Source organism: Salarias fasciatus, chromosome 1, assembly GCF_902148845.1.
Source record: "Salarias fasciatus chromosome 1, fSalaFa1.1, whole genome shotgun sequence".
In the NCBI taxonomy this organism is placed as follows: Eukaryota; Metazoa; Chordata; class Actinopteri; order Blenniiformes; family Blenniidae; genus Salarias; species Salarias fasciatus.
The window spans coordinates 30,883,318-30,910,957 of NC_043745.1; the positions used below are offsets into that span (position 1 = coordinate 30,883,318).

The 27,640-nt window shown below is 40.6% G+C and overlaps 1 protein-coding gene across 1 annotated transcript; it reads right to left on the reverse strand.

Moving 5' to 3' along the window:
- LOC115387999 (lymphocyte-specific protein 1-like) lies at positions 1–27,142 on the reverse strand. The gene is made up of 14 exons (XM_030090918.1): positions 26,977–27,142; positions 17,343–17,483; positions 15,356–15,623; positions 14,853–14,989; positions 13,889–14,165; positions 12,914–13,039; positions 12,702–12,725; positions 11,778–11,819; positions 11,147–11,178; positions 10,785–10,869; positions 10,490–10,630; positions 10,097–10,195; positions 8,995–9,100; positions 1–345 (listed from the first exon to the last, which is right to left on the reverse strand). Exons 1-14 carry the CDS (start codon positions 27,033–27,035, stop codon positions 320–322), a joined length of 1,563 nt encoding a protein of 520 aa, XP_029946778.1. The 5' UTR covers positions 27,036–27,142; the 3' UTR covers positions 1–319.
- Between the last annotated feature and the right edge of the window lie 498 nt (positions 27,143–27,640).

A 27,640-nucleotide genomic window follows, 5' to 3' on the forward strand; every position in this document is an offset into this window, starting at 1 on the left:
GATGGTGACAGCTTGGCAGTAAATCAACAGAGGCAAAAACAGAAAGCTGGATGAAAAAGTGTTGAATCAAACATCAGCAATCACTTGAAGTGGATTTATTTAGTCGTATTTAAAGACACATAAACTCCCTTGAGATGCTTTTCACAGAACGAAATGAGTAGCTGTCAGATTAAACAGAAAAGACTTTGCTTTACTGTGCCAGGAAATCACAGGAGATAGCAAGATTGAAGTATTTAACCAACTTGAAGCTTAAAATAAGAACAATGATGAAGCGATAGTGGCAGTTTTTGTTTTGTTTCTTTCACCCCTCAGAAGTGGTTCACAAATCTTCATAGTATGGTCCAGCTGTAAAGAAAACAAAAGATCAGCATTGGTATCACTTTTATTATCCATTTTTAAATAGTTTGTTTAGTTTTAAATAGCTGAATATATAATTGTCATCAAATATCCAATATTAAATGATGACTATATAATTGAACATTATTGAATAAGTAAATCAAGTGATGATGGGTCTATGTCCTTTGCTTTCTGGCATTGAAGATGCACTTTCTGAATGATTCCTGCTTTTATATTTAGAGACATAATAGAAACAACAGTTATATATTGGAGAATTCTATTGCCTGGCATAAATTATTACAGTGATTACCTAAAAAAAGCATAAAAAAACAACAACAAAAAAACTGTAAGGTCTGCTCTCTATTTTGACAAAAGATAGGTGGTTAAAATGTCTGTCATCTTTTTTTCAGGAGTGCAAAATGCTGATGGAAGTTGGCTACACGAATGGGTTGGAGCCTGACCTTTCCCAGCAGTACCCTCCACCCCTACTGCCAAAACCGGGCAAAGACAATGCAAGGCTTCAGAAACTTAAGAAGAAGAGAGCCAAGAAAAAAGGGAGCCTATCTCAGACGCCCATCCCCTTTCGTTCCTGCTTGTCGCCTGTCAACGAAGCGAGCACGGACCTCGAGCACAGTGATCAGTCCAGCCCACCGAGGACACCCGATACGGTCTACAACGCAGAGCCGTCAGTGTCCAGTTTCCCCTTCAGCTCCTTCTACGACCCCTCTGCATCTGCATTCCCTCATCCTCAGAGCATTACCTGCAGCCAAACTGGCAGCTTCAACCTTCGGCCCCGTGCAGCTCAGATCAGGACGAGTGAAGACCAGGTGGCTCCCTTGTTCGAGTGCTCTTCCTTCTTGTTCGATGATGCGCGCCCTTTCATGATGCCACCTTCGATATCACCACCCCCACTGCCACCAGAGCAGGTTCCAGCAGCGCGATGGGCTCCTACTGTCAATTCAAACATGATAACTAATTCTTATGGGTCAGTGACAACTGTCCCCCCAGCCACTGTGTCGCAATCCAGCCCTAAAATATCGACTCACAGTTTGACCCTATCCCCGGCCACCCTCAACTGCGGTCTGGGCCCGGCACCTTCTCAAGTTGCAGAACTACCTCCCATCCCAGTGCTGCTATCAGTTTCAAACGCTCACACACAGCCTTTTATTTCCAGCCAGAGGGAGACAAACAACTGGTCAACGGATAACTCTCAGAGTCAGACATCATCTTGGACTGCTAGACCCATCAGCACTGGCAACTTTGCTCCTAGCCAGATGTCCCCTGAAATCACTGCTTCAAAAATATCCCTGGTTGAAGCAGTGAATGGTACAAGGTCTGAAACCGCACAAACTAGGATTTATACTTCAAAGGCAACATTTTATGAGCTCTCCAAACCCACATCTATCCAGGACTTGACATTAATAACCCAGTCCTATTCCGAACCACCATTATCTGCTGCAAATAGGGAAAAGGCAGCTGTGTCTGTTGTGAAAACTGAGCAGAAAACGTCTGCAATCAGGACCCAGAGTGTGAGACCTAATACTCCTGCATATATACCAAGTCGAGTTTCCACACCCATTTTTGAAATATCAAAACCGAACCCACTTTTATTTGCTGCAAGTCCTGCCTTCAACTCCTCCCAAGACTCACAAGCACCAGTTTTTCCAAAAGAGGCTCCACAACACAAGTCAGTGGTTCAGGCTGGTGCCACGAGGAAACCCCCAGCTCCCATAGAGGAACGGAATCAGGCTGATGCCAACATAACTTCCATTCAACAATCCAGCAATTACAAGGAGATAGAAATTCCAAATATCAAACGCAGTACAATAAATCTGAGTGTTACCAACACTGAAATGTACCACAGCAAAAACATGACTGCATCTGACTTGTCTCTGGTCAAACCAACAGCACAAGAAACTGTCACCCCAAAGTTAATAACAGACCAAGCTTCAGAAGACAAAGTTTCCTCTTTGCCAAAGGTTCCCTCATTTCTTTCTGTTCCAAAGAATATCAACCCAACGCCAGTGATTTTAATGCAAGCACCGCCAAGTCCATGTTCTGCATTTTCCCCCTATCGCCCTCCTGTCCTCGAAGCACGAAAATCTTTGTCATCACTGTTGGAAAGTCAAATGTCATTGGCAACCTCAAAGCCCAAATCACGGTCTACATATTATGGGCTTACTCCATCAGAATATGTTGCTTATGGTGGCATTAGGACTATGCCATCCCATTGCAACCCTGCATCACCCAGGGTTAATGAAACCCCTACGGACAAAACGGATCTATCTTTGGAAGGCTCAAAGCCTCACAGACAGCTCAATGGACACATGGATATATCTTCTTCAGTTCAGAGTTCACAACTGGCTTCACTTCCAAAGGATTCGGATCTTCCAGTTGAACGGATTTTCACACATAGCAAAGATGTTGTTGAGGAAAGTCAATCTGAAGCTCATGGTATTGGAGTACAATCGCCTAAAACTTCTATTGTGGATGTAATAAAACCTGAGCTTTCCCTTGGCTTGGCACAGAATTCAATGCAACAATCCACAAGTGATGTATCCACACCAAAAGCCTCATTCTCTGAATCTTCATTACCAATACCTAAAGCAGGTGAGGCACACACACAAAGTGCAGCACAGTTTACCATAGAAGCAGCGCTCCAAACAACTACATGTCTAACGGTTAGCAGCTCTTCCTCCACCTTGGCTCGTGTAGATTCAAATACAGAAACACGACATAAAACAAAGATTGGAAATGTCACAGAAAAAGACACTAATCCGAATAAAGCACCTTCAGTTTTGCAGTCCAATAAAAACTCAACAGGGCAATCTGGGGGAATAAATGCTAAATACCAGTCTCCGAAGCAAGACATGACTGCAGCCCAAGCTCATCAAATTGATAGATCCGGTCAGTCATCGATTTATGTTGTCAGTGCTCAGCCCCCTGCCAAGCATGTTAAACATCACACTAATGATGCTAAGCCAATTGTTCAGTCTTCTGGTTCACAGAGCGGCATCACAGATGGTCCATCCATGTCAGCTATGCAAAAATCCACTAAACCCAGTCCAGAGACCCTTCCTCCTTGTAAAATGCCTGCTGAACCAATATCACTCAAACAAATAGATGAAATCATACAGCAAATTGAAGAAAGCAGTGAGGTTACACAGCACAACAAGACAAACATGGCAAAATCACTGCCCTTTCCAGGTGCTATTACAAAACATAGCTCTCATAAGAATGAAATAGAGTCTGAAATGCTTAACAAATTCACTGAAGAAAAAATGGTTGCCTCCATAGCATCAGTTTTACCTCATGAGCCTGTCACTGCATCTGTATGTTCACAAAGCAGCTGCACAGTGTATTCGCCTGAGCAACGAACCAAATCAGTGCAGTTACTCAATGGTAAGGGTCAACCTTACAAACAAAATCAAACTATAAAAAACACAAACAGTTTACCCTCTTCAACTTTACCAAATATAGCCATTTTAAATACTTCCTCAGTGATATCTAAAGTGGGCATCCCTGCACATCCTGTTATCACTAATAAACCACCCACTCCAGATATTCAGGTTCCATCAGAGACAAATCCACCAAATGTGCCAGTTAAAGAAGCACAAAAGCTATCTCACAATCGAGAAAATGTTAACCCACAGACCACGACGGTAGTACAGTACAGTAGTAGTAATAATAGTAAAGCAATAAATGAAGGCCATTTCTACACAAACACAAGTAGTGCAATAAGTGAAGCTACAAGAGCAACCAAAACTTCTCTTCAGACTAAAGAAGCGGTTCTGCCCTGCAAAGAAAACATAGTTGCTGAAGTATCAACTAATATAAACATTGACACAAACAGATGTATCAGCTTAACAGTAGAAAAGGAAGTACATGCACAGGTATTCCCTGAGAAAGCAGGGTTGTTGACTGGGAAAATACAGCATTTACCCACTACACCTTTTGGATTGGCAAACGTTCATACACAATATACTGCTGAAACAAAATCAAAGCCACCTTCAGATCTTTTAGAAGAAAACATGCCAAGTGTTGAAAACAAACCAATTTCAAACCAGGTGAATTCTTCGGGCAACACAGTTTCACCTGGAAAACTAGAAGGTGCAGAGATTATTCAGCAAGAAACTGCACAGACAAACAAATTAAGTTTGAAAAACAATATTGATAAAACACCTACTGCTGACATCAAAGTTCCCAACAAACTTAACTTGGAAAGTACTCAGCCAATAACTGCAGAAACAAAAATATCTAGCATGTCAACACTTAAGAGCATGCATGCTACTGCACCAGCTGTGCCTTTGAGCCCGAGAATGAGGCTGGTCCCGCCAAAAAGCCCTCAGATGAAACCAGATAGACCATGGAGTCGATCTGCACCAGTCCAGGCCATAAACCCTAAACTCTTCTCTGGCTCTGGTCAGGTTGCACCTAATCCCATTCCACTAACAGATACCACGTCATCTGACACAAGTGAGAAACAATTTAACACCCAGCAACTTGTAGAAGAGCAGTTAATTATCAGTCAGCCAATCATAGCCAATAAATCTCTGGCTAGTCCAAAAACTGCAGCCAAATCTAAAACTGAAACGGCAACTTCCATTTCTGCTAGTTACAATAAAACTAATGCTTTCAGTATTAGTGTAGAGCAAAAGAACACAAAATCTGCGAGTCCACTTGTGTGGTCTGATAATAATATCCACACCAGCAGTGGTTCTTTGAGCTCTAACACTATTAATGAAACTAAAAAATCTGTAGAAACTAAAATCCACGCTGTTAATACTCAAATCATCTCACAGAGTACATTGAATAACTGCACTGCTGCAAATGATCAGACTCTTGATGATGCCTCAAAAGATTTGAAAGTCCCACATAGCCCTCGAACATCAACTAGACCTTGGGCTTCCCCTCTACCAGAACGAAGACATTGTTTTACACCTAAACGGATCTATACTCCGACTTTACCTCAAACCCCAGTCTCTTTTCAGTTAGCTAGCCCTGTTCCCAACAACTTGTCAGAAACAAAACTATCACCGGCCATTACAGAAGAGCCAATAAACCCTCTTATTGAACCGTTGCAAAATAATGCATTAACTAATTTGGATCAGAGGTCTGACAAGTCACTTTCAGGAGAGGCGTCTAAACAAGAAATGAAACCAACTACAACTAAGGACCCTTCGATTCCTGAGATAGATGTACCTTCTCAAATGGAAGACACAAGAACATCTGTACCATTAAATCCCAGTAAAGCAGGGAAACTCTCCTCCCCTGGAGGTACTGCAGCAAATACCAATGATATTTTAACCAGTAAACGTAATCAGAAAGCAGATTCAAAAGCTAAGCAGGTAGATGAAAGAGCTTCAGCTGCCAATGTAGAAACAGTGACTGCTGAAGTGACAACTTTACATACGGACACCTCAAAGTCTCTCCCTGATCAGGCCCCTGCTAACCCACAATCTAGTAAGGTTCAGCCATCAACAGAGCAACCACTAAAGAACAATTCCCAAGCACCGTCAGCCACAGATACTGACACAAAAGCCCCCATAGTTAAAGCTGCTGTGATTGACTCTGCCACTCCTGCCTCTTTGCCTCAGGCCTCAGTCTCAGTCAAAGCTCCATCCCCAAACAGAGGAACATCACCGCCATCTCAGCAAAACATTGGACTCAAAGGCAAGGATCTTCTGAAGGCAACGCCTGCGCCGACGGAAACCCCGGCAGCCGAACCCTCCACGAAGTCAGCGACATCAACTGCATCTTCAACTGCTGACGGGACGTCTGCAAATGCAGAGCCTGCCGCTTCGTCTCCTGAGCAAAAGGCTGTCAAGAAGCCAAAAGGCCTCAAGGGTAAGCTCAGCGGGTGGACGCGGCTGAAGAAGCACATGGTTGTGGAGGCAGAAGAACCAGCGTTTCCGGAGCCGGAGCAAAAGCCTCCGGTTGAGTCTGAAGGCAACCGTGAAACAAAAGATGCAGCCGATGACAAACCATCGGCCAATCAGGAGGTGGTTAAAACCAAAGAAGGTCCTAAGGCATTGAAGATGTGGGACGCACTTCTCTTTGGGATGTTCTCCACCAAGGAGAAAATCATGTACCAGCTGAACGGCAACAAGAAAGACGCTGACAAAGAGAAAAAGCCCTCCAAGGACAATCAGGTGGACGTTCCTTCTTTTGTCAATCGTCTGCCACTTTTACTTTACAGCCCCAGATTTGATGCCAGGAAACTGAAGGAAGCTGCTGAGAAGCCCCTCACAAAAATAGCAGCAGTTTTCGAAAGAGGGCTGATAAAACGCAAATCTCAGGACGACGAACGTAAAGACTTCAACAGAAAGGCCCGAGGATTCGGTCCATCAACAACCGCTGATGAATAATGAATGCTGATAGTTGGGATTAATGAATGAAAGAGCATTTGTCATTGAACCATCTCCTGTATGGTTATCGCCATAACAATTTTAAAAAAGTTAAAGCAATGTCAAAACTTTATTTTTTTTAATTTAAATGTTGGCAAAATGTGATTGATAACTGCATAATGAATATACTGTTAAAACTTGTCGTAATTGGGAGAATGAATTTTAAAAACTTTCTCGCAAAAATCTTTACTCAGTCATTCATTATATTGTGAATATTAGCATCATTTATGAATGTTAAAGATGTAAAAAGTAGTGTAGAAATGACCTTATATGGGGTCAAAAATATTGCTACAGCTTTTAAAAATGGGTGGCATCGAAGCACTTTTAACAAAGTCAAATTAAAATGTGACTTAAAAGAATAAACATAAATTAAACAAGAAAAGGAACGTCATAGATACTATTTTTCATTTGCTGAAAGCCTAGAGTTAACTATGGATGCATGTATTGAAGAGTCAGTTATTAGATTAAGAATAATATATTTTTGAAGTTTTATCTTTTTCTATTTTTCTAAACATCATTTTGCTTTTAGTGTACACCTCTGGCAGGCTTCTTTTCTTTTTTTTCTTTTTTTTTAAATCTCTGTAGTAAATTGGGCTTTTACATTCCTGGAGCAGATGGATTTGGAAGAACTGCAAACAGACAAACGAAGGAGGGTGGAGGTTCTGGATTCGGTCAGAAGGGTTTGTGCAGGTGAGAGTGGAAAAGGAGGTCAGTCCCATTAAGATAGGAAGCCACATGTAGCTGATGGATCAGATTGGATCTGTGGATTTCTTTGCGCACGTGATCGATACTTTGATTGCATTGTTCGTAGTATGAATCCACTTTTGGAGTGATCCTTGAGACTGTCAAACACTTCTGGTTTGGGATATTATTGATTTCTTTGAAATACTGTAACATTCACTGAAAACAAAATTAAGCTATAGGACACTACCTCAAGACTTCATCGAGTGAGATCTTAACTTTGTTCAGCACTTTGATATCTGCTGTAACTGTTAGCACTGTAACATTAAACAGTTTAGGTCAAATCAGAGCTGGATGACTGTTAAATCAGCACTTTTCAACTCCAGTTCATAATGTTTCAGTGGTTTACGCTGTATCTGAGAGGAGGTGAACTGGGTGAAATATTGGGGTTTTATTAAGAAGACTGGTGGTAGAGTCCCATGTGAAATCAATCGATGATAACGTGACATTTATTCATCCTTTGTTAGAAAAAAAGAGAAATTATTCTACACAGGCAAGTGGTTTTTGTGCATGCATTAAAAGATAGTCCGATGAGAAAGTTTTCTCTCTGATAACTAAACTGACTTAGAGGTAATGCTGACATAACATTGGTGGGACTGATAGTGATCAAAAGCAGTGTCTCATTAGAAAAACTTGTTTTTTGTTTTTTTTTGTTAACTGTTATTATTAGATAAAAATCCTGTGATCCAGAGAAATGAAGCTTAATGTCACCTGAAAATGATTACATTTTTGGTAACTTATTTTGGAGTAAAGGAAGCTATGGATGAAGTTTGATCACAAACAGGAAGTGATGATGATGATGATGATGATGATGATGATGATGATGGTGAAGTACAGGCCTGCTTTATGAAGACTGATTGATGGAAATGGAGTACAGTTGTAGGGGCTAGATTGGTCAGGTGTTCAGAGGTTCATTTTTACCCTTTTTGTCTCTTTGCTGGACTTTATAACAAAAATGCTGTTTTTCTGCAAGAAGATCATCTCGACGTGGAATTTCATTTGATGAGGGAGACTAAACCCTTTCAAACTAAACACAGCCCTATTTATTACACTGATGCTTTAACATGCCTTTGTTTATTGTGTGATTTTTGAAAATGCAAAAAAAAAAAAAAAATGTTTTGAAACTCTCTCCTTGTACTTGTCTCTCTTTTTTTTTAAAAGATTTGTTTAAATATGTTCTAGTAAGAGTACGTAACATTCTGTGCTATCTCGGATTGTTGCTTAACTCTGTTTCTGATCTCTATAAATAGCCTAAAATCCTAAAATTTGTTGAAGTGCTTTTTCTTGCATATTTTTCATCTTTAAAAACGTAAAACTAGTTGTATTTGTCGCCATAAGACAACTTCAACTGCAATGACGGATCATCACAGCAGTTTTTATTCATCATGCAACTGGAAATGTTTTCATCATTACTCATAAAAACATATATTGAATAGGTGAATATTCAAAACCTTCAGCATCAGTTTGTGTCATGAGCACGGACGGTGGATGATTGATAGTTTTTTCCTACCTGACTGACAGCTGACATTGTCACTGCAGCCGTCATCAATGGGAATCTTCTCATACTTTCCGTGACCTGTCACCACAAACTTGTATTTTTTACCCAAGGAGCTCTCCTGAAAAACAGAGACAAGTCACTGAAAAACATAATTTTTAACATCAACATTTATTCACTGTTTAGGATGACTGGAACAAGTAGTTTTTCTTAATGGTCTATTCTTCTTTCCGTTTATTCTGTCCTGCACAGATCTGTGCTGGACACACCCACTGCTTTATGCGCTGCTGATCTGTGTTTCCCAAACACAGTTTTCATGTCGTCATTCAGTGTTTTAAAATATATAACTCTGAATATAAAATAACATTCAATTCTTGTGCCTAACTGAGCAGATCAATAACAGAAACCTTTTTTTTGCTCCGACCACACGGTGGCAGGCTTTCACTGATTGTTCAGTTAAATTGGGCTGATTGATTCATGCCAGATGGAAAGAGGCTGGAGTGTCAGCAAAAAAATAAAGAGTATGGAGGACTGAAATGAGTTAAAGGAATTCCCCCCAAAAAGAATAAATTCTAAAGGGGTTTTTTTTTTTTGACAGTTTAATACTACTCTTAAATCTTACATATGTGTCTAATGTTAACCAAATAAACCAGTTCAGTTTGAGTCCACAGTTAAAGGTCATTGGGTGCTGGAAACATCATAAAGTGGTGATTTAATTGCTCTTGGCGGGAGTGACTGCAGGTTGTAGCTGCACGCATAGCTGCAGCCGAGCGTGGGAAATCACAATACACCCACATAAAGCCAGAAAGGCAGAAGTTAGTTTTATTCTCAAAGAAAAGAAGAGAGGACACAGTGAAGAAGAAGAAGAAGAAGAAGAAGAAAAAGAAGAAAAAGAGATGTTTTTCAATCCAAAAACTTGGGAGAAGTTAAATGAATCACGTCAGTGCAAACAAACTGTGGTTATAGTTATGGTCCAAACAGCGGGTGGAAAATATGCACATATGAGATGAAAGCAGGGTAACGTGCCTCGTAAAACACACGGAGCCCAAGGCAGATACATATAATACATCTCATGCAAACATGGTGGTTTATATAGGGAGGAAAATGTCTGACATACTGCAGGTTTGAACGGCGAGTTACACCTGCTTCCATCTTCACTTCCTTTCACCCACTGGTTGATGAGATCAGCCACACCAACTTTTAAAACATCTGCGTCCTGAGGCGGCAGTGGAAAACACATTCCTGGCATCAGTTCAATCCAAACAATCACCTATATAAACTTCATGGAGCCAAGTAATCCATTATTTTTGCACGTTTTATGTGCGGATCTTGGATAAAGCACAATTTACAGTGAGGAAGCTGCGCCACATGCATCACACAGTCTGGACTCAGGCTTCTCTCCACAACATTTCTCATAGAAGCATCGAAAGTTTGGTTCCGGTGAAAATCAACATGACGGGCAACTGACCTTTTAACCTTTTCTGTGAGTTTGTGTGGAGATCAAACTGACCTTGTGTGGCGTGACTGAGATGTTGTTTTGGGTACAGGCCTCTCGAGCTTCAAACATGTTCTTCTTAGCTGCGACAGGCTCAGTGGGACTCATCAGGTCTGTCAGTGCCTGGCAACCTGACCTGCCCTCCTTTGAGGAGACCTGAGATGAATAACACGACCATTCAAGGAGGGGTGAAATGTAAAATACTGCTTTGGACCAGTAGAATAACAGAAGCATTGTGATTAAGCTGCTTGTATTGGACACAACTTGGAGAACTGGACGTCCACAGTGGAGTGACAGTCAGCAGATTTACCTCCAGAGCGTGAGTGTACAGCTCCAGCTTCTTGTCGATTTTGGAAATCGGACCAGGTGGAGGCGTCTTCTTTATGTTGCTGGTGCTTAAGGTGAAAACACACATGATGAGATTATTTCACTCACATTCTGTGTAGATTTTAGTTAAACTTCACAAAAAAAGATCTTAATTTAAAACATTAGTACCACTAAGTGAAAAACAGTTTGTCCATTAATGTGAATGATTAGTTTTCTATTTAGAATAATTAAAAACAGATGCAGTTGTAATGTAGTTATATATGTACTGTATGCTGGCTCACTATAAAGGTTTTCTACTTTGGAAATTAGTTAATAACAAGGTTATGTTTCCCAGCTCAGCCTCACCTTCTCCTCAGAGACTCTGTTCTCTCTATTATCTGAAGGAGGAAAAGAGCACAGTTGAGATGTAAAATACACTGGATTTTCACTTATTACTCATTTCTTTTTACAGCAATGTGTGAAAGCAACTTTGCATTCTGTGCGAACACACATTAAAAATACAAAACACAAAATAAATCCATGTTTTCTTCAGCGAAACACGCATAAAATAAACACACAAAATAAAACGGAGCTATCCATTTTTACACATGAGTGATTTCTAATCCAGCAAATCCAATAAACCATCAAATGATCTTTCATTAAACTTATAATTACTGAAGCTATTTAGCGCTGACCCAAACCACAGACCTCCGAGGAGCTCTCATTCCTCCTCTGCAGCAGCGTATCCTGCCACTTTACAACACTAATAAACATTTACACACACTCTACTTCCCTTCTTTGGTATACAAGCCTTTTTTAAAGCATCATTTCCAAACTTTTGCATGTTCAATCGACATGTGGAAAACAAAGATCCATTCTTCCTTGTCTTTGCACCGAGGCTGCTGGGAGATTCTGGGTGTGTCTGTTTTGTCGAGCCGGCCCTGGAGGACACAACCCGCTATCTTTGACCCTGGCCATTTTGAAGAGCAGCGCTCACCGTGCATTTTCCATCTGCCGAGACTCGGCTGTTGGCTTCATCCTGCAGAGAGAAACACTGAGCTGAGGCACAGATCGCTGCCGACGATGATTTAATATTTCCATTGCCCTCAGTCATTTCAAAGCCATTTTTTTAAACTCCCCCGGATAAATTCATTAAGGCTGTGAAATCCAGCTTTAGTTCTTAATCCATTCGTTGGCAGAAATAACGGAGTCTAAATAGCACATGTCTCTCCCTCAATCAGATGAATAATCTGTTTTAAATTTTCCTTTTTTTTTAACAAAGTAGTAAAGTGGATTTAATGCAGAAGAAGAAGGTAACTACATACTTGAAAAAGTAACTTCCTCTTTATTCTCTCCTGAAGTTGTGTGTTGCTGATGGTCATACAGCTGTATGAGTTGCTGTGAAACTATAAACAGATGAAGCTGGCTGTAGGTTGAAGCTATAAAAAGTTGTTGCTTTTTGAAATAAACTGCTTTTAATGACAGCATTTCAGCAATTAGAGCTGAAATAAACATTCAGACAACTTGAAAATAGTAAAGGTAATGTTTAATCAAGGACTATTCATGAATAACAGATGCTGAAGATACAGGCTGATGGTAATTATACTAATCTTTTGACAGTTTTTGTGTTGCTGTTCAGAGGACAGAGGAAGATCCTCCACCTGTGAACATGAGCTTTTTAAAGGGTGGCAAGTTTCCTAAAAGAGCAAGATGAAAATTTTGAAATACTCTTGAGGGCCGAGACATTAGTTGACTTGAATTTTGCTCAAATAAACTTAATCTCTTTATAAAAAGCTTGTTTGTTTTCATTTTTCACACAATTTTTATTCTGTGTTAGTCTTAGCCAATCTTTGTCTGGAAATCTTTCAGACACTGAATACCACCATAACCTTTACATGAAACATATTGGCACTGCACTCACTGGGTAGAACTGGATGAGGAGTTTCTGGAAAGACAGCAAAAAGACAAAAGCAGAGTTCAGCATGGTTAACACATGTAAAACAAAAAAAAAAAAAAAAAAGGAATTTCATCGTCACAGCTGTAGACATTACCTCAACAAGAAAAACAATGTGCACTCTACTCATGAGGGGAACCTGTAAAAACCTGACGACCACCCTCTGCTTTATGAGCTACCTTGAATGTGGGGCTCATGGGACCGTAGCAGTTTAAGGGCTCCTCGCTGTCGATGCTGCTGCAGACCGAGAAGTCAGATTCTGCGTTCACCTCCTCGGTCCTCCTGTCCCTGATCTCCCCTGATCTCTGGAAAAAAACGTTAAAGCAAAAACTACTTTACAATCGACAGTTTGATTCCAAATTAGTTAACTAAGAGGAGTTTCAGCATGAAAACACTTGAAAGTTGTTCCTGCTTTATTTGGTGGCAGAGCACTAATGAATAGCTGGCAGAGAGTTGGAGCTAAAGACTGGAATTCTTCACCAGACTTCATCATATCTGCTTTCAAGCTACATTTCACTTATACCAAGCCAAGCCAACATTTTTACTTTGTTGCTTCAGATTTAGAGCCAAACTGCGAACTGGAGATTTTTCTAATGAGGATGTGTGCATTTCATTAAAACAGAAGAAAAGGAGGTAGAAATCCTTGCTTCCTATCCCACCTGTTGTGAGAGCGCATTAATAGTCAGATAGCTGAAATACCAAACACCTTATTCATCAACCAACTATGTTGATGCCATTTAAAACTGATTCATTGATTCCAACAGACAGACTGGAGGAACTTTTGCTCCACCACCTTAGCAACGGCTGGTGGTGGAGGTCCGCTGGCTCTGTGGGGGGATTTTTACAGATTGGGTCTGTGATAGATTTGTTTATGCTGAAAAAGGTTGTTAAAAGTAGAATTGTTCTGGTTTTGCCAGTTGTTCATTAATCCTTTGCCATCAAAGACACTACGGCTACACTCTGGTAACAGGCTGAATGGAAAAAAATGTGTAGCAATGTGCAGAAAAAAAAGAGGTTTGGAGATGTTATTCATAAGTGTAGTAATGAAAAAGATGGAAGGGTTGGTGTACTCCCAGAGGAGGGAGGTGATGCTGAAGAATGTTGATTTGTGTGGTAGATACACAGTACTTCAGGAGAGCGTCTACCATGCTGACCTTGGTTTGTGCCTTGTGTCCCTCCTCCTTCAACTCCTCCTTGTTGTGTATCGGCTCCCTCCTAAAGTGGAAGTCCTCCTCTCCTCCTGTGAAGTTCAGCTCTTCCTCCTCCTCCTCCTCCTCCTCCTCCTCCTCCTCTTCCTCTTTGGGGCTTTGTTGAGTGACTGCGGGCCTCCAGTCCCTCTGTAATGTTCTTGCAGGCTTCTCCACCGCTGTGTCCTCTCTCTCACTCCGCCCCTCCGGCTCCAGCTCTCCATCCACCCTGCAGGTCCCTCCGCTGTGGAGAAACTACAGCTGTTAGCATTATTGCTGTCAAAGGAGTTTGGATTCAGACTGGGGACTATTAAGGGAAGAGAATAACAGCGTTTCGTTTTCTGTTGTGTTGCAGGTTTAATAGGTCTTTCCTGTGTTCTTCCTGTCTGGATGTAGCTTATAAACACATTCATATTCTCTATTTGTTTCGAGGTTCCCCAGTTTTCATCTTTCAGTTATTCCATGAGCTGCACCAAATGACTGTCAAAAACCTAATTATTGGAAACACTTCAGTAAAGTTTTTCTTGACCTCATCTTTTTGCAAAAAGGAAATAAATGTCTAGTGACTCGTCCTGCTCTTGAGAAATGTTTGCTTGAATTTCCGTCTCCAAATTGTTGAGATTTTGTTTGTAGATTCGGTTGCATAAACAGCAGTGCTGGCTTTAGATACGTCCTGGTCTTTATCATGAGTCTGGTTTGCTTCTGAAAGGCCAAATTCAATCTGGGACACACTCATACAACATTTTGTGTTTTCGGTAGACATGCACCAAAGAGCAACCTTCAACTGGCCAGGAACAATTGATTAACAAAAAAAAAAACAAAAAAAGGTTTTATAACTCATTCATGAACATTTTGTTTTGTTCCCAGCAACACTGTCCTCACCAAACAAGGAATTTGAGATGAAACCACGCAGAGAAAGAGTGAAGCATACCGAGGCTTCATCGTCCCTGCTGCCAGGTAGGACGTCCTGTCAGCTGATCGGCCTGTGGCATGAAGAGGCCTGGCGTCCTGCGTCAGGAAGACCGATGAGCTGTAAGACGTCCTGCACTCCTTTTTGTTGCTGGATGCCTACGATAAAGACGCATTACTGCACACACATATCACTTTGCTGTATTTCCAGCCTGACGTATTGTTTTGAAAAAGCTCCTGAACGACTTTCTAATGATAATCAATCCTGTTTCAATGGCACATCTTTTATCATCCTTAGAGGAAGAAGCTTGTCTGAAAAGACTTTTAGGATGGTCAGTTGACTGACGCCGAGCCTTTCACTGATGACAATTTAAAATTGACTCCAGCCTTTCATCGGTATTCACTTTGATAACAGACGGTGGATGAATATAATCTGAAGTGTTTAAAACAGAAAGAATCAAGCAGATTTGTTTGATATTTTGCCAGGTAGAAACCTCTGCAGCTCTGCAGTGATAAAATGCAGACCTTCTCTGGAGGTCTTGCAGCAGCAGCAGCAGCAGCAGCCTCAGACTGTCTGCTTTGCTCCAGCTCCTCTCCCTCCGTCTGCTCCTCCTCTTTCTCCTGCTGCTTCTCCTTCTCCGGGCCCGGTGGCGCTCCGGGTCGCCGCTGTTTGGCCCTGCAGTCATCCTGCACCTCCTGCTCGTTACGATGCTCCAGCCTGTGGCTCCAGTCACTGAAGCCTTCATCCTCCTCCAGAACCAAGCAGCAGCTGGGCTTCAGCTCCTCATCAGACCTGCGTAGAAAACAAAAGATCTCTGTGGAACGAGGTGACATAAAGCTGTTGATGGTGATTTTTTTCTTGAGAAGCAGAAACAAGAAAAAAAAAAGAAAAAAGAAAAGAAAACACATGTGCTAATGGTTTGGAACAGTGGTCTGGCTTCAGGACCCACTGCCACCCTTCAATGACAAACCACAATTACCCCTCAAAAAAATTCACATTTATTCATTTGTAATATGGTGCAGCGAACCAGCAATAATCAAACAGTCCAATAATAGTGTTTGCAAGCACACACAAAAATCAAGCCATGGTAAAATGACCTGCAGATGAGAGAGTAGAGAGGGAAATGCTCCATTTGAGCTGAATTAACTGCATTTTTCAATAAATGAAAGTGAAAGTAGCCTTTCTAGCTTTAACAAACGGAGTGAGCTGCAGCTGCTGCTGGGTTTTCCATCCAGGTCAGCAGAGATCTCATGTATCACCCAGAGTGATGAGAGACCTGCAGCAGGTGGCAGACGGGACGTGCACCTTCAAGCTCCATAACAACAGAGACGGTAACCGTGGAAACACCAAACAAAGACGCTCCCTGCATCCTGTTTCAGGTCAGCTCAGGCCGATGAGCTGGACTGCAGCAGCAGACACTAAACAGATTAAACCTGTGTCTTTTCTGACTGTAGTTTAGAACTTATTCTATGCTGTTTAGGATATTGTATATATACTGTATTATGGAGGCGCTGGAGTTACAATATTGAGTTTTTTTTCTTTTTTTCATGATTCTGACCATTAATTGGTGATATCATGATGGCACATACTGGATCTATTTTATTTTCCTTATTTGAATCCCGGTTCACATTACCTAAAGCAGCGTGAAGACACCTTCTTTATATTTCATCATTTCAGAAGAGAGATCGTGATTTTATGTTTACAGTGCAGTGTCTGATGATCCTTTAATGAGTTTCACAGTTGCAGTATAATGAGAATTCTTACCCCCTGAGATTCCTCTTCAGACCATAAGCTGCGAGCGCAGCAGCTTTCTCAGCTCCTTTACCTGCAGAAGCACTGATCTGAACTGACAAGATGCACACAAGCATTTTCCTCTCTAATCAGCACTGCTGGCGCAGTACACTGGTGCTGTAAACATCAACAAATAGAATGACCTTGAAAATAGGAGAATGTTATAAATAGGGGATCTTTTATTTGTATGTCTATCTTGTACTGTTAAATTCAACAGTGCTTCTGACATATTGTATCAGTAGTTAAACCATTTGGGGGGGGGGGGGGGTCAGGATGCTTAAAGATATCTAAACATATCAGTAAATCATAATACAAATATTGCTTCCATTCTGCCTGTTATTGGTAAGCCTCAGTATTGCATCTATTTTCTCTTTAGATTGCAAATTTTCCAAAGTGATTCACTGTGGAATTTGCATCTTCTATGTGTGTGTTTTGTTAAAGTACTCTCCACATTAATGATTTTAAATTTCCTGTAAGTTCTGTAAGTTAAGTATCAACAGATAACTGAGACACTTTTGTAATATATATTTTTTTGCATGTTCATGTCACAAATCTTTAAAAAACAAAAACAAAAAAAACAAACAACTGAACTTCGCCACCACATCACTGCAGGTTTTGTGTGCAATCATCTATTCCACAACGATATTTACACGCTGTGAAGCAGCCATGCAGCCTGTTTGCAGTCAGTTTGGTGAGGAGGGGATGAAACAGATTTCTCACTCGGTGCTGTGCAGCAGGTCGCTGTGCTGCGGCGGTTCGGGCCAGGAGAAGCCTTCCTCTCCTCTCTGCTTGTCCCTGGCTCTCCTCCTCCGTTCCCGCTCCACCTCCTCAGCATCCTCCTGGCTCCTCTGAGCCGTCACCCTGCAGCAGGCACCGACACCAACCAGCTGTCAGATCATTATTCAAAAACGAGTCCCAGCATCGAACGTTTGGAGCACTTCTTCAAAACCCCTCATTGAAGTGACGGCATATTGGCACAGCGGTAAGCACTGCCATCTCAGATGAGGCTCTTCTTTGAAATTTTCCTTGGATCGGCTCTCAATGTGACTTTTGATGTTTAAGTCTGAAGAGAGATGGATACATGACCAAAACTCTGAGTTTAATTAAACATCCTTAAGATCCTTAAAAAGTTTGAACATCCTCCAGAAAAATTAGGCCATTTTTATGCAACTTGCGGTGAAACTCTTGAAACTCAGTCCTGTCTTTGTAAACATTGTCCAGCCTCCAGCCTGCAGTAATCTTAAAACACTGAAATCCGCCTTAAATTAAATTAGAAACAGCGTTTACCTTTTATCAGAACATTTCCAATCGGTGTCTTCATAACTTTTTCCACTTACTTATGACTAATCCCACAGGCTGGATTGGAGGGATAATGCGGCTCTAAGCTGTATGACTAGTGAGGGCCAGCAGATGAACGATAGAAATGCCTTTAACTCTTAACACTTCAGCTTAAATCCATCAGTCTCCAGATATATCGCATGGTTAAATGTAAGAAATATCTTATCATTAAACCTATTCTATACATCACCAAGATAGAAAACGATGACTTGATGAGTAGACCCCATTCTTCTGGTTTTAGCACAAAGCTGTTCACTTTTAGCTTCATAGATCCCTTTCACACAGAAAACCCCTTATAATGAAACATTAGGAAAGAAAATAACTGAAGAAGTTAAAGCTTGTTGGAAGGTTTCGTAACTGTGTTGTCACACAGTTGCACAATATCATTGTTTTTTTTTTTTTTTTTATAATAGTTTAGATTGGGAAATAGTTTACATTATCCAAAAAACAACAACAAAAAATGCGTTCTCGATCAAAGAAAGCAACATTTTTTTCTGCCTGATCCTCCTTCTTTCAGTGGGTGGGACTGGATCACAATAACTCCCTTTATTGTCCCAGAACATCTGGAGGAGCTTGAGCCAGCTGCTGTGCTGCTTCACTTAGTTTCAATCTGTAGAGGAAAATAGAGGAAGCCAGAGGGAGGAGTGGGAGGAGGTGACGTGATGAGGGGGAAGCGGCATGGAGACTGACCAATGCCTCGTTCACCGTATGAAGAAATGTCAGGAAAGCGGAATACAAAAAAGTCCTGGAAATGTAGGATTTCAATTAACTTTTGATTGAATGGGACTTGGAGGTCAAGCCGGCAGCGTCAGCATAATGTCAAAAAGGAAATGTTTTTTCTTAACTTCACTGTTTACATCATCAGATAATGAAAGAATTCACAGCTTGTGAATTATTTCACTATATATATACATATATATATGTATATTCACTATTTCACTTATGTAATTACAGCCCATGTTTTCCTACGGTGCTTACACCATGTTTTTTTTTCCTGCATAATTAATGTCTCCATAACAACACTGACACCATTAAAGGCCAATTTGTCTGCTACACCTGCACCGAAATGTTCCCCCATAAAACGTAACTTTAAGATCCCCACAGGGCTCGTCTACTGTAGAAACTGTCATCAAGGTGTCAATAAACTTACATGTAACATTTATATTAAAGGCAAATAAAGTGGCGAGTTGCTGGATTCCCCAGTACTCGCCTGTGGTTGTAACATTCTGTCCATCTCTAAAAGGGAACCTTGTATTGGACTGGAACTATGAGAAACGAAGTGAGTAAGGTTTAGTATAATGTTTTCTGTTGTATTCATTCTGTTGATGTGTTTTAAAACAATTTTTCGGTGATATATGTGCATTTTATTTTGTAATCAACATCTCCAGCTTGAATGTTTGATCCTGAAGATGTGGCGAGAAAATGAAGTTGAAGTTCAGTTTAGAGCAGCTAAAAACATCCTGAGGAACAGGTGAGTGTATGGGATACATAACACGAATTTTGGAGAAGCAAACTTCAGTATCTTTTCCAGAAAATTTATAAATCAGCACCTCTTATGAAATGCAAAAAAAATATGGTGAAATCCAACCAACACAGGGTTTTTCTCCAGAGGGCACATGTGCAACATTTGAAGACGGAATTCAAATGTCAGATTTGATTTCATACATTTTAAGATGAGTTTCAGTTCAAAAAAGAGCTACAGAGCTAAAAAAAAAAAACAAAACCAAAAAACAAAACAGAGCTACAGATCATGACGACTCATCGACTGTTGATTCTTATTGGAACAGCTGTTTGGGTTTCTCCAACGTGACACTGCACTCCATCGTGGATAAAGAGGGGAAGAAGATGGATGAGTGGCACAACCTCATGCAATCTGGAATTTATCCTCAACCAGCAACAGGATCCATAAAAGCATCTGAAGCATAAAATGTATTAATTTACACAGCACTGTTCATTTCACTGCTACTCTATGCTGGATTCTCGTTTGAACTTCTTCTCTGTTCTGTGCCGGCTGTTTGATGATCTCACTCTGGAAACTTTGATCAGCATAAAATCACTCACGATCGCAACATGGAGGAATTAGCATCATTATTATGGAACAAAAACAGGCCAAAGCTTTGAGCTTTCTTGGCTCTCACCGAAGTAATACATAAAACATGCAGGCCATCCATCTTTGTATCGGCCAGTTTGAGGCCAGTTCAATGCAGGACTGCAAAAAAATTATTATTTTTTCCCCAGTGTGTCAGCCCCTTTGTTCATTAAATATACATAAGTCTGTCTGAATGAAAAACAGCATAAATGTGGAACGAGGCTAATTCAAATACACAAACCCAACAACAAGTCGATGGTTAAAGGTGAGGCTGAGGACACTGGCTGCGAAGGGATTTCAGTAAAACACACTGTGGTTATCATCATCTGGAAAAGTGGCCTAAATAACACTTAGTGAAAAGTAAGACTCAGGGTTTGGTTTGCTGTAAAATAAGTTGATATGTGACGGAGCTGCTTTGGCTCCTCGGTCAGACTATTTTCATTGGAGAAGGAAATGAATGAGCTCAGGTTTGATTGTCTGGACTTGAAGTGTAATAAAAAGGGAAAAGCGAAAGGGGCACTTTGGAGCGTTGGGGCCTGCGACTTCAAACACCTTTGTGAAAGACACAATTGTTTCAAGCATGAGATGTCATTTTATGGCAAATCCATTCAGGTTTTTAGAAATAAACTATTATCAGATCTTCACAAAATGGGAAAAGTTCACAATTATTGAACATTCTGGATAAAGTGGGTATAGAGGAATGAATGAGTCCATAGCAGATTTGGCCTAAAGCACTCGCAACAGTGTAGAAGTATCCGGATACTGGCGCACAAAACTACTGGTTCTGTAATGTGCATAACTACAAAAATCACAATCAAAATTGACTTAGGTTGTTTCATTTTATTTGGATTGCCTGGATCCCTGGCCAGCTGATTTGTATGACTATTTCAAAAAGTGGATTACCTTCAGTACTGTAGCAGCTGCTGCAGCGGACTTATGTATAGTGGGATTCCCCTGGAACTTTTGTGGAGGGACTCTGGAGTAAGGGGTGTTTCCGGGGTGAAAGTTTGCTCCTGTTGTTCTTTTTGGGCGCCGGAGATGCGCGTGTTCTGAAAACACATTGAACTGAACCGTCTGTGCAAATAAGCGAGCCAGAAACTGGATATTTGTCTGAGCCTCCGTTTCCTGGATTACTACAGTACATTGACATACTCAGAACATTTATTACTGCTTGACAGAGATTTAAGAAGTGTCTCGTGTCTCAAATGAAGACGTTGTAACATTAAAACTACTGAAAATTTTAATCTTTGGACCCCATCCAGTTAAAATCCTGTTTAAGGGGTTCCTATATGTTTCTAAAATTAATTAAAAGAAGGAAATGTCATTATTGTCTGGATTAAGTTTACCTGCTTGTTGCTTTGAGTGGCTATAGAAGTGTACAGAATTATGCACGTCTCTGAAGAAAGTGGCGTCTTCATAAATCACCTTGTTTGTGGTGACTTTGGTTACAAACAAGGAAACGCCTGATTTCTATTAGAAGCTAAATTATGATAAATAGAGGTGTTGATTTGCACGGTGAGTGGCGCTGTGATCTGTTCCGACAGAAAAATGGTGACTAAACTTTATAACATGTCAGAAAACTACCCAAAACACATGAAACAAACAGAAAGATGAGCAGTAAATGTAATCCTCAGGGCCTCATGTTTCCATCTGGATATATTTGCCGTGTCAAAAAAGTCGTACGTCCATCCATCATCCACAACTGCATTTGTTCAAAATGAGGTCACAGCGAAGTGGAGCCATTCCAGCTGAAAATGGGTGAAAGGCAATGAGAACGTTCTCCGGTTCATCAATTTGTTCCTCCACTTGCAGAAAGGAGAGCTGCTCGTTCAAAACACGGAGATGATGGAATAAAGCAGATGCAGCTTCTGTGTAATTGTGTACAATTTCGCATGAGATGAACACACATGCTGCGGCATTTATCACATCTGTGTGTCAATGTGACAGCTGAGGGAGAGCGAGTGGGTCCAGTCGAGCCTCTAAATGACTAAAGTGAAGAAAAACGTTTGTGCTTTATAATAAACACTGTCTAAAAATCCAAAGGGCCGACTCTGACTTGCATTAAGCGGTGCAGCGCAGACGATAAACATGCCCAGATCTTCTGAGGTAACTCATGTGGAATAGATTATGATGTCAATGTGGAGCATGAAGAGCATTAATGTAAAGCACAGCTCTGCGGAGCACTCGCTTCCTCCCGAGAGGAAAGAGGAAGCTGGACTACAGGTGGATCGGCTGTTGAGTGAGTTATGCATCGGCACACAAAGAAAACGAATAAGCAGAGTGCTGACGGGTTAAGTATGATTCGGAAGGTGAGATGGAAATGTGCAGCTCAGGGAGTCGCGGGTCGGAGCAGCAGCACACATGAGTGTGAAACGTTCAGCGCAAGGGTTCTAAATCACATCCAGATTTTATTCCAGCATTTGATTATTGAAATAAAGAGTGTAAATGAGGGATAGTTAGCTTGTCTTGTTTCAGTGGAAGTCTGTCGTGAGGATTGTCTTCAGTAACATGAAACTATCACATAACAGCGAGGCCTCCTGGAGATACGCCCTGTGAGCCCCAAAAGTGTCTGAAAGTCCTACAGAGACAATAAAACAACCACGAGACATAACAACGACATAGTGAAACTACCTTACTAAGATTTTTAATTGATACACAATGACGGAAGACACACGAAATGTCTGCAAGATGATTAAAAACTCCCAGAAGCACACTTAATTCAGCCAAAAAAAAAAGCTTAAAACAAAAGCTAAGACATACAAATTGACCCAAAGAAGATCAAAATGATCACAAAGAGGCGCAAAGCCAATATCGAAAAACAAGACAAAAAAGAACTAACAGAAAAATCCCCAAATTCTGAAATGGAGGAGCATATGTTCATTAAAAGGCAAGAGAACAGTGAAATGTCAGAAGTGTTAGAAGACACAGACAGCAACCACAGTGAGGACTGAGATAAACAACGTCAACAAAAAGACGTTTTGTAAGCTTTTTTGAAAAAAAAAAAAATTGCAAACTGAGAGAAAAGCCCTAAATGACGAGAAAACAATATTTATTTGCTCTGCAGGAGAGCTGTGAGTCTCTTACTGGTGCGGCCCGGGGGAAAGTTACTGAGCAGCAGAGGTCCTGGTTTCACAACCAGCTCCCTTTACAACCTGCCATCATGATCGGGCTCCACACCACTCTTACTGACTATCTCTGCTGCCACTTCCTTTCTCTTCTGCTTGATTTGTTGTGTGAAACATTTGTTTCAGAATGAAAATCAGCTTCCATGAGAAAAAAAAACAGCTGAAGATGAGGTGATGCGTGGTGCCAGACTCTCGTGCCGTTACGGTGTATTATCTCTGCAGGACGATCAGCACAGCACCGTATCTCCAGGGTCTGCTCAGACATTTAACGTCATGATGTTGCGAAGCAGAAATGTGGAATGAGCAAATTATAGAGGAGATCCGTCTGATACGCATCAGTTTTTCCACCATTTACACAATGAGGCAATGGTGGCCCAGGGAGCAGCATTTTCTTTCTTTGTGTGTGTGTGTGTGTGTGTGTGTGTGTGTGTGTGTGTGTGTGTGTGTGTGTAGTGCTCAGCCAGATGATGTCATGGCCATTAAGGAAGTTTCAGCTATAAAAGAAACCATTGAACTCGGAGCTCAGTGTCACTTTTCGTGAAGTCACTTAGCAATGTTCCACCACTCGAGGAGAAAAACAAGACGCACGCTGACAGCGTCGCTCATCGTCCAGGAAAGAGACGCAAATATTAAAAGAAAACAACCAAACAAATGAGGCTCCCATGCCAATAATTGAAGAAAAAAAACTGAAGTGACTGTGTCAAATTGGCAAATAACAGCAATGAAAATCTGCATGGCAACAGGCAGAAAACAAACAAAGCAACAGCCTGATTGGATTAAAGCGATAAGGATCATTTAAGGGGAGACATTTCAGTCCGGTCACACAGCTTCCAGCATCCTTCTGGAGGGCAGCCGCGATGGAAAACAGAAACCTTTGCTACTGAAGAAGGCTTATTATTCTCATTGCCTCAGTTTAACTCAGTTTATCTCATTGAAATAGTCCCTGCAGGAAAACCTGTGAATAAAATGAAATCCACCCTCCGTGGCTTCAACTGAATAGATTCAGAAGCTGCGTTTTGTAAATATACATTTTTTTTTCTGTGATAGCGTATCAAAAATGAAACCGCTTTAAAAATGGTTGAAAAAAAACAGACTACTCTTTTCTTTGGCTCTGAGAGTTTGAAGGTAAACCTATGAAATTTTATATCTGTACATACATGAACATCTCTTGTCTATCGAATTTGGAAAGCATCACCATAAAGACTTGGCTTTAAGTCTATTTAATTTTACTCAAGTTCAATGAATAAAGAAAACAATTCTAAAACAGCCAAGGTACCCATTTTGTTTACAAATTTATTTAACTTAGAAGTGATTTTGAGACTTGTTTCACAGAGCTTATGATGTTTTTTGGGAGCTGAAACAGTTGTAGAGCTGCAGAGCTGCTGTCTCTCTGTGTCCTGCTCACTGAGCAGCTTGAGCGTGACAGAAACAACTTTGTTACTATTTCACATGACATGACATGGCATCACATGACATTGCATGACATCACATGACATCACATGGCATCACATGACATCACATGACATCACATGACATCACATCACAATTAACTTGCCTCAGTTGCTGTGATGGGATTGACTCCACACAACCCTGCGTTTGATAAAGCGATATGCAAAGACGTATGTGCACATCTTCACATGCAAAACTTCCTTGACTGCCAAAGAGCTGATGTTAATTAATATCACTTTTACCTTAAGTTTGCTTCTTGTAGTAATATAGTCAGTGGTTAGACGAGTATGCATGTATGCCTCACTGACACTCTCTGCAGTTCACAACACCATCCACACCTTTTACAAATTTAGATTTTCTTGCTTTAAAAAGATCAGTTTAAAAAGATGGTATGAAGAATAAAATTAGCTGTTATGGCAGCATTATTTTTTCACAATTACACTGTTTGTCTGCTACACCTGCAGAACTTAGTGCTATTTAAATGAGTTCCTCCATAAAGTTTAGTTTTAAGATGCCCTCAGGGCTCCTCTTCTGCAGACACTGTCGAAGAGGTGTTAATAAACTTATGTGTAGCATTTACATTATAGGCAATGAAAGCGCTGCTGGCGTATGATATACTCACATGTGGTTGTGATACTGTGTTCTTCTCATGTTTGTAAGTGGGAAAGTCCAAACCATCACAACACTTCTCAGAGTAGAACTGCAATAAACTGACTGCAGGCCTAGTAAATATAGAAATAATGTAGTTTTTATGTTTTATTTCATTATTTATGTATTTAATATCATTTTATTCCAATCATGTGTTTGTTCTCAGTGTAACTGAGCTGTTGGACATTCTTTTCTTCGAGAGCAAAGTGAAACCTGTAGCAGGTTTCAATTTAACAAAAACAAAGAAAGAAAGCTTTCCTTCAACAATTTAAGGTGTTTAAAACCTCTCCTTCATTTTTTTTTACAAGGGAACATTTTTTTCTCTCCTATGAGAGACATAAAATCTAAATTTAGACAAAGGTGTTAGATCCCGGGAGGCAGTAGGGTGGGAAAAAGTGAGAAGCCTGGTTCAGCCAAACTGCCCCAAGTAATTCGTATATCACTCAAAACATGCAACTCAATAGACCTCTGCTGAACAGACAACAACAACGACCTGATTTGGATGTTTATGTATTAGTTAATAAAAGTTGAGCTACTGGCTAAATTACAGTTCAGGAATAAATTGATAACTGACAATGTGGGAAATAATTATTGTTTATTAACAACATTGTTAAGATGAATGAAGAACGCAGGCCACATGCTTACAAACATAATAAATTGTGAATAAAAATCAAACGTATGAGTTGTCATCTTTACCAAAGTAGGATATTTGAATTCATTAATTGTATTAATTATAATTAATGCAATATTAATATTAATTTATTAATGCAAAAGTAAGAAAATATACAATTTATCTTTAAAAGAAAAACATTATCTCAATGTCTGTTTAAAAAAAAAAAAAAAATGTTAAAAATATATATTCCAGTGTAGCTTATCACAGAATCACAGTTCCATAACATGGCTTATTGTGACACGTTATGTTGTTGGTTTTATGTTGACCAGACACTTCACAGTTTCTAAAAACATCGCTAAACTACAAGTTTGTTTATACGGTATGACTGATAACTTTCATAAAAACAGTAATATATAGTGAACATCCTTTGGCTGCTGGTCGGGTGTCCTGCACTCATAATTTTAACTGCAAAATTAGAGTTGCAGTAAAATGCAATAAATGTTTCTGCGTAGAAGTTAAATGCTCATTACTTCAAATATCAGAGACAAGTACTGCAAATATTACTTTGAGGTGTATGCTTTATTTTCTTCATCATGTACATAGTAACAGATGCTAATGTGTGACGTTTTAACGTTGCTAATTAAGTTTAAGCAAAATTGGTCCTGGTTTTCCTCTCACCTGATGAAGCTTTGCAGCAGCAGGCTGCAGGAGCCTCCAGTGGATGTGATGCGTTGTGTTCTTAGGTGAGGTTTTCAGATCCTCATCTGCAACTTAAGCTTTTTTAAATGCTTCGCACTTTAAGTCCGATTCACAGACACCAGTGGTGACGGCTACCAGGCAAGGTGCTGGAGCCCCAAACATGAAGATGGGATGCAGTGTCTTGCTCAAGAACACTTCATCATAAGAGGGGGATCAAACCGTGGCAATTGGCAGACCACCATCTCTACCACCTGAGCCATTCAATTTTGATACTGGAGTAAATGTGTTACATTATCACTGCAAATTCCTGAGTTTCTTAGTGAAACGTGACTGCTTGTATTATGAAGGTAAAGACGCTGAGATCATCCTGTGTGAAAAACATTTTCCTCCCACCTGATGAGGTTCTGCAGCAGCTGCCTGCTGGAGCTTCTCCTCTTGATGGACTCTGACATGCTGGACTGGGCTGCTCCTGGTCCGCGGTCCGGGCTGTGATCCTGGTTCTGGAGTCTCAGACCTTTCCTACAGCTACTCTCCTTTTCTTCTGTCCCTGCAGCTCATATTGCACCCCCCCCTTCTCTCCTCTCCTCCCTTCTCTCTCCCTCTTTCTGTTTAGTCGCAGCTCTCTCCTCCCTCCATGTGGTTTTCATTGAAGCATTTTTGACTCCCCCTCCTCTCACACTCTCACCCGAACAGGGGTCATGTGACTCTCCCCAGGGGGAGAGTAAGATGATATCATAACGGTGGATTGGTGACAATGTTGTCTGCATGTGTAGATTGCATGCTGTGAAGGAAGAATCATGATAGGTGAGAGTCAGTGTAACTCTGTTTGTACACAATCATTCCTCTAAACATGAAGACAATCTGTTATAACGGGTACGGACATGAATCACTCTTCTGCTGGCTGTTTTCCCTCAAAGAACAGTCCCAAACGCTGAAGTTTGAAAATATATTGTACTGCATCTGTTCACTGTGAATGACGATCCGTATAATATGTTACATAATTTGTACTCCTAAGAATAACAAATTATTTGAACAAATCAAACACTATTATAATATT

What these genes read in the sequence shown, in the direction of transcription:
- LOC115387999 (XM_030090918.1), bottom strand. Translation starts at nt 27,035, where the DNA reads ATGTCAGAGTCCATCAAGAGGAGAAGCTCCAGCAGGCAGCTGCTGCAG. An exon ending in GACACAAGGCACAAACCAAG is followed by an intron (nt 13,040 to 13,888) that starts GTCAGCATGGTA and finishes GTTTTTTTCCAG; the next exon opens with AGATCAGGGGAGATCAGGGA. An exon ending in CAATGTCAGCTGTCAGTCAG is followed by an intron (nt 346 to 8,994) that starts GTAGGAAAAAAC and finishes TTTTCTTTACAG; the next exon opens with CTGGACCATACTATGAAGAT.